The following is an 8,161-nucleotide window of genomic DNA, read 5'->3' as shown; positions in this document are numbered from 1 at the left end:
AATAAGGATAATAAGTTCACAATTAGTTATTTATTTGTCTGCACATGCCATCATGTCTTTGTAGTTTGTTTTGTTTAAGTGGTGTGAATTCTACCTTGAGAGATGTTAAGACATGAATACACTTATTGTCATGTAAATGATAGGAGAGGTCTGAAAGGGGTTAAACTATGACCTCTTAAAGAGCACTGCGGGTCCAGCAATGGGCATGTGAGCAAAAATAGCTGCAGTCACAAGGAAGACACACAAGTCCCCTTAAAGGCAAACTCTTAAAAAGGTACGTTTAATTGTTGCAACTAATTAAGCATGTTTCCCTACAGCTCAAATGACTGGAATGTAACGCGACTGGACTTTTGGAGTGAAAGCATCTTCTGTTAAATGAGTTGTGCATGATTCATTTTAACATGCATGGTTTATCTGAGTTTTATAAGACAGGATATTGTTTGTAATGGATAAAATGATCTGTAACAGGGTAGCAGCACTTCAGTCCTGACAGAACAGTGCTCTCACTGGCATGGCTGGAGGACCGGAATACCAACCTCTGCTGAGAAAGATACCAGGAAGCAAGGTAAGTGAGCTGCATGGATGTTGTATGCTGGGAGTTTTTTTTTAAACTGACCTCATTTTGGGATCACAAGATGTCACTTAGCGTTAATGATAGAATTCAATGTCCTGGTGTTATCTGCAGAGCATGCCTTACTTTTCTCGAGTTATAAACGGTAGGTTAACTGTTAGAGAAGCTTTCAGAGGTAGAGAGATACATAGGCAGAGTATAGAGAAAGTACTTGTCTTGGATTCCAGTCAAAGAATGTAAACATGCTCTGTACAGATAGGAAACTGCCAAAAATAAGGAATTTAAATACTGTTGCTGCATAAAAAACACAAAATCCTCGATGGTATAGCATTTATAAGGTGGCTTGTAATATGGGCGGATTTTAATTATTACGTTTACAAAATTGATCTTTTGTATTTTGGCTTCTGCGCAAGCCTTCAAGTTGTATCATTCTTGCCTTGCCTATCGTGTGCAAAAATAAAGAATTAAAAAAAAAAAAAGGAAACTGTCAAAGGAAATCTGTAACACAAGTTAAGTCCCTCCTTTATATAAAGTTCTACATGAAGGCGTTAGTAGTATAAAGGGTTATTTAATTTAAAGTGAATTTTTACATTTACATCCAGAGTAGCGGAACTGAAAGCATTGCTGACTCAGACAACTTTCCCAGCTCAGCTATTTGTACCTTAAATTCGAAATTCAATTAGAATTCTCAGTTTAGTGAATAACCCTCTCTATGTTTTGGTATTAGCCTAATCATGTATAAGGTGTTCAGCATTGTTTTCTGTGAGCTATAATTTATTGTGCTTAACTAAAAATAAAACAATAAAGAAAAACTAATTTTGGAGTCAAATGTCATGCTTTAAGCCACTAGCACTATTATTATTATTATTATTATTATTTTTATTGGTATTTATGTAGTGCCAACTAATTCCGCAGCACTTACTACTGTCTGTCTACCTACCTAGTATATAAACCGGGAACTGAAATTGTCTATTTTAGTTGGAAATGGCTGGAAGAACAGCTAACTGCAGATGTTTTCCATGGGGCATTTTGGCATGCAATTTCCTTGTACCAAACTATTACCATTGTTATTATGCGATGTGTATAGGCATAGCACAGCAGTCACTATTGGATAGACCAAGGTGTACTTTTAATGAGAGAATTTATAAAAGACATAGCATTGGAGACAAGACAGGATCACGAAGAGTTAAATGGATTATCTAAAAAGCTTTGAAGCTATGCTTTTTAACCAGGGAAAGATAATAAGAGGATAAGCATCCTACTAAAACATCTGCTCAGATTAGAAGTTTTGAAGAAACTTCATTATTTGATATACAGAGACTGTACATTTGCACATTTTAATCATATACATAATATGTTTAATAATATAATATGGTTTATAGCTTATCTGTTATCACATTCTCTGTTTCTATGGAAAACTACCACAACAAAGGGATATAGTCTAAAATTAGAGGGGCAAAGGTTTAAAAATATTACTGAGAGGATAGTGGACGCATGGAATAGCCTTCCAGCTGAAGTGGTAGAGGTTAACACAGTGAGGACGTTCAAGTGTTTGTGGGATATAAGAGACAAAAGCAAGTATTTCGAAAATTGGGCAGACTAGATGGCCCGAATGGCTATTATTTGCGGTCACATTTGCGGTCACATTCTATGTTTCTAATAAATAAAAGTACACAATATAAACATAACAGGGTAAAGAAAATGAAAACAGGGAAATAAATGGAAGAAATGTGCTTGGTAGAATAGAGGTTGCTGCTATTAGGGTATGAGCAATAATCTTTACAGGGGGTTCTACTTTCTGTGATCATTTCGAATGTGTTATGTCATATTTCCCCATATAGATTCTGAACTTTCCTCAAAAACATTGCAGCATCTCGCATCCATATTGCATCCTTTATCTTAGTTGCATTATTCTATTCCCTATACATGTATCTCTACTAGTCCCTGATGTAACACTGCATTAACCTTGTATGTGCTATCATACAGTAACAAATTCTTCACTTGGAATTAAAGAAGTAGCTTCTCCCTATTATCAGCACAACTTAGAAAATAAAATTCTTACCGATGTATGCATTGGCACCTGGATATCCTGTACTTAACCCCTTAAAGACACATGACATGTGTGACATGTCATGATTCCCTTTTATTCCAGAAGTTTGGTCCTTAAGGGGTTAATAAAGGACCATTAAAGTCATGGCTCAGACTAGTTTATCTCAAAGAAGTGGTTATACTAGTTTATCTCAATGAAGTGGTCTAGGTGCAGTGGTCCTGTCATTTTAACCCTGCAATATAAAACATTGCCGTTTTACTGGCTTAAAGGAACACTCTAGGCACCAAAACAACTTCATCTAAATGTTGTTATGATGTCAGGAAGCCCCTGGAGACACCGTTACCTCTTACCATTTAGATGCAGTTGTATTTGATCCCGGAGTGTCCCTTTAAATACACCTCTAGTGTATCACTTGGATGTTTTCATGATAGCCATCAGAGATGGTACTTCCTCTAGAATCTAATGAAACTCACTCCTGGAATCAAAGAGCATTTGATTGGAGGAGCACAGCTTTTGGCCATGCACGAGTATCTCCAATCTGTTCCTTCTCTACCAAAAGCAATGGATTGATGGAGATTGCGGAAGACATCAAGACGTGCTAACGTGCTTATGTGTATGATGCTGATGTGTTTACAATGATCATTTTTCAGTAGTTTGAATTCTATGTTCTTTCTTTCATTTTTCTTTACGCATGCTTTATATTAATTTCATATGTCAGTCTTCATTAAAAAATGTATGTCAACTCTGTCCTACCATTTGTGTTTTAAGACTATTATTATTCTTTATGACACGTGTTCCTTATTGATAAAACTTTAAATTAAATGAGGTTTGAATAAAATATGTGGAATGTTCTTTAATCTGTATATAATAAAAAAAGTTCTTAAAAAGGCAGATTTCTGCTTTTAAAATGTAGCATTTCCCAACACCCTCATTTTATTATTAATACATTTTTACTTTTATTACAACCTTTGATTTTGGCTCAGCATTTTGCTGCCAGGTTTAATCACCAATCTGGGTTTGAGCAAGAAGATTCATTCTTTTCCATTAAGTAGTTCTGTTGTTTTGCGCACTATAACAATCATCTAGAATAGATTAAAGCATTTGGGTTTATGAAACCATGATTTATGTAGAACTGACAAGAGAGTTGTAAGCCTTAGACTAAAATGACATACAAAATCTTTGGTGATCAAAAAAGCACTTAATTTTTTAAATTTTTTACAACAAACATGCTCTTTTAATTTTATATATAAAGCTGTTCAAAACACCAATGTGTGCCATTTTCAAACACAATGTTTCTATAAGAATTTAAATCCAATAAGTATAGCATGTTATAGGTATACCATCTTTCTATATGTGCCAAAAAAAATAATGAAACAGAATTTTAGAAAATTTACAACAGAACTGCAAATTGTAAGCCAAAATAGCTTAGTTGGAGCACTATATTTACACAAGCTCTTTCTCTTTATGTGCAAAAAAACTACTTTTTGTATAGTGCAATGAATAAAATGCATTAGTGTTAAATGCTTGCCAACCAAATTCACCTGTTTGGGAACAAAATACCACAAAGTACTTTTAATATACTTAAGATCCACAGCTATCTTCTTCTTTCTTCTTCACAGTACAAATAACTTGAACAGAAAACAATAATAAAACACAATAGAGTAACCTTTTAAAATGTGTCTTACAAATTAACTGTGTTAACCACTGCACTCATAATTAACAGAGCCTCCAAAAGTGAACTCTGATACACACAAGCCACTGATTTTGTTAGAAATACCTTTTTCACATAATTGTCTCATATCTGTAGTCTTACAGAAATACAGATATTGCATTTTTTAGTTTAAATCATTTAGATGTACACAACAGATGTACACAAGATAAACTAGCATTACTCACATTGTTCTGAGCCTCCATTCAAGCTCAATTTCAAACACAATGGTGCATATTTGTCAAGTGATATACCTCCTTTGTAGTGGTAGTTCAAAGATCTCTTTTCTAAGGAAACACAAAATATCCAGAAGTTGTGATCAGTCAATATTTATTTACTTATTAAAATATATTAAATTAGAAAATATATTATACAAAAGAGGGTGTAAAATAACAAAAACATGTTTCACCTTTAAAAATGTAGGCTTCCTTAGCCACCTAACAGCATCCACTAAATGTCTACTTTAAATATCCTCAGTTCTATCACCAAAGTCAATGATTGACTGCTCCTTCCAGATTCATTCTATCTACATATTGGTTTGCAGTCCATGAGTTTTACTTTCTTACAAAATAGCTTTCCACGTTCCTTTTTTTTATTCAAGTTTTCATGAGGCTGCACTTGGTTTGTGTTCTATTTCTGTTAAACACTTTCCATTAGAGCTCCATTTCTATACTAGATTTAGTACATTTCAAACAATCTAAAAAATATAACTTTTTCATTATGCTCTCTCAGCATTAAGTTATGAAGATAACAAAGAGCGAATTTGGACAAATATCCAAATGGGAGGAGCAATTATAAAAGTATTATGTTGTGAAAAGAGAGAAAATGTAAAGTATAGTATAACATAAAATAATGAAAAAATACTTTTTGTTTGTGTATACATTAGTTAGAAAAAAAAGAGCAACGTGTATTATAAATAGACGTTGGAATTTATGGTCACAACTTCTGGGTGCTTGGTGTGTACTTGGAAAAGTAATCTTTGAAGCTACCACCAACACAATAGGGTATTAACGGACAAATAGACACCACTATGTTTGAAAGTGAGCATAAAGTAGCAGCTCAGAACTGTGTGAGTAATGCTGGTTTGTCCAATGTGTACAACTAAATGTATTCACTAAATTCAGAATCTTTACAAAGTCATTCTAAATGGCAAAACTGAACTGTTTTACTGTTCAAAAATAATTTGCAAACATTTGGAATAACATTAAAACCCCTTAAGGACACATGACGGAAATATTCCGTCATGATTCCCTTTTATTCCAGAAGTTGTGTCCTCAAGGGGTGATTTAAGGATTATGCCTTAGATCTGTAACTCAGTGATTGAAGGATAATGCATATATGTAAACAGTGTTTACAGATAGTGACATCGGCTGTGAAACCATTTCACCTCCGTGCAGTACAGGTTAGCCTGTTCCCAATATACCGAAGACTGATGGGAGTCGACTTTAATGACACCAGTTGAAATAGATGATATTCTGAACTGCAACTCTCACTGAACTACAGTATTGTCCTCCCTTTAACCTTTATATCACACTATGTGAAAGATTATCCCCTACACTACATTACACTATCACTAAACATTAACCACTACCCCACATGCACTAACCATTAACTCCTATACCTCCCGAAAGTTAATCTTTATCCCTTACAATAACCACTAACCCCTACACTACTACTAACACTAACCCTAGTCTAAAAGTATTGTGTATGGCATCAGGTTATGTAAATGCTATAGTTCTGGATACATTGATCAACCAATTGATCTTGATTATCATGGAAAAAATGCTATGTCTCCAGAACTCTTTTATGGCATGATTTTTCCATAACACATTTCACAGTTTTGTATTGTCTCTCTCTAAGCTTATTGTCTAATGTAATATAGTGTGAACTGCATGCTATATCTGCCTTCCTTCTCAAAGACCTGGGGGAACTTGCTGTCATAGTATGCAAATATAAATTCTTTCCTTTTTTCACTTCTACGCTTTCATAAAATGATTCCTGTATACCACCTAACATTCTACGTTACACCTATAATTTTCCCCTGCTAAAAAAGTGAATCAGGTCATCTGACACAGCCAGCATTAGTTGCATTCATCAAGCCAGTTTCTTCTGCCTTGTTTTTATTCATTGTGATTGTGGAGGAAATCATGAAAATCAGTTCACTTCCATGTTATCCATCCAACTTTGAACTACAGTAAAAGGTTTCAAGTACTTGACTATTCCACTGTAGTTGTTCTGGTGCAAGGAGTGTATGGTGCCCTTCCAGAGTAAGCAGTCAAGTTTGAAAATTTCAATGATGGCTTGACTTACCTAGGGTTCATCTGGTGTCCACCTATGCTTCCTCTACAGCCAGAAGCTCTGCCACTGAATGGAGCCGGGCAGTGCACTCATTTCCTAAGAACACTCAGCTGACTCTTTCAGTCAATGAGTGGACCCTGCGCAGGAGGGCTTAGCTCATTCAATTGGTAATGACCTGTACCCAACAGACAATAAGTCAGTTGTCAAGAAATGATGCCACTTTCAGTAATCTAATAATGTTCCAATCATGAACTTTAAAACCGACAGTGCTTAGATTTTACTTTTTAGCTTTTTATAATGGGAATAATAAAAATTATGGAAAATAAAAAACTCAATTTTTCTCAAATTTATCCTCTTTATTTTGGCCTAAAATGTTCAAATCTGCAGTAAATTTATATAATTTTTCACTTTAGTAAGTAACCCTGCTATAGTCTCAATAATGTGGCTGCTGTAAAGCTGCCAGTTCCTACCATAGTGCTGTGTAAGCAATTTCATGACTTCTTTATTCTTTGTGGATTCCACTAGCAAGTTCTTTTTATGTTCTTCTGATTTACTGTGTATTTAGAAGCAGTTTAGTTTCAGTGTCTCTTGACATTATCATGCTATCTGCTTGTGATGATTTATGCAATTTATGTTTGATGAATCATCACCTTTCGCATCATAATTCTGTGATCTGTAAATGTTAATAATATAATTATTATGATTATAACTATTATTTATATTTTCTTAGTCTGAGAACGGTCATATTTTGCAATAGTAGGCATTTTATGATAATCGTATAAGGTATTCTATCTGAATACCATTAGATTAGATTATTGCATGGCAAAAAGATTTGGCATGTCCAAATATATTCGTCTCAAATATATTTGTTTCAGATTAACCAAATTTCGTCCATGTGACGTTTAAATTCAGATAAATGTAGTCTGTTAGTTTCGGTAAAAACAATTTGGGTAATCCAAACTGATGTGAAAATGCACCTGTCGGTGTACCGCAATACAAAAATAAAAACAAGAAAAAAATCAGCTTCTTCTCCACTCCATTAATATTAGAGCTCCCACCTGACGCTCATGGGTGATTTTCCCCCCCCCCCAATTACTGCCCAGTTGCCTTTAAAAAACAACAACAAGAAAAACATTTAGAAGACATGCCACCACCTGTCATATATCAGTTAGGGGTAATGGAGACAATATTCCCCCATTAAAAAAATAGTGGTTGTGGCGAAAGTAACCTCGTCACTGTTTTTTGGAGGGGCCTGTTTGCCAGATTCCTACCCTGTGACTATGGCCCCTGTGTTAAACCCTGATTAAAATCAACTGTGTGTGCCTTTTTGGACTTGTATGGCCACACTTCGAACTTTCAAAGTGGCACTTCCAATTACCGGACTACCTCACAAACCAGAGACCACCCTGGAGCTTGTTAACACCTATTCACAACTTGGAACGTTTCTCACCGCAGTGTGCTAATTGTTCGTCTGGGTGTCCGCAATTCCTTTGGACAACCACGAGGTGGCGGCCATCTTGTTCACAGGGCATGA

General features: G+C 35.0%; 1 protein-coding gene across 1 annotated transcript in view; it reads left to right on the top strand.

Annotated features, from left to right (window-relative positions):
* The first annotated feature begins 251 nt into the window (after nt 1–251).
* Nucleotides 252–8,161, top strand: part of LOC134612654 (solute carrier family 2, facilitated glucose transporter member 11-like) — a 40,416-nt gene continuing 32,506 nt past the window's right edge. Inside the window, exons 1-2 of the mRNA XM_063457067.1 lie at nt 252–274; nt 469–565. Coding sequence (XP_063313137.1) covers nt 512–565 — 54 coding nt within the window. The 5' untranslated portion in view covers nt 252–274; nt 469–511. The remainder of the gene's footprint in view (nt 275–468; nt 566–8,161) is intronic.

Source organism: Pelobates fuscus, chromosome 5 (assembly GCF_036172605.1).
Source record: "Pelobates fuscus isolate aPelFus1 chromosome 5, aPelFus1.pri, whole genome shotgun sequence".
Classification (NCBI taxonomy): domain Eukaryota; kingdom Metazoa; phylum Chordata; class Amphibia; order Anura; family Pelobatidae; genus Pelobates; species Pelobates fuscus.
Note: the sequence above shows the minus strand (reverse complement) of the source record. Positions and strands in the feature narration are given on the sequence as shown.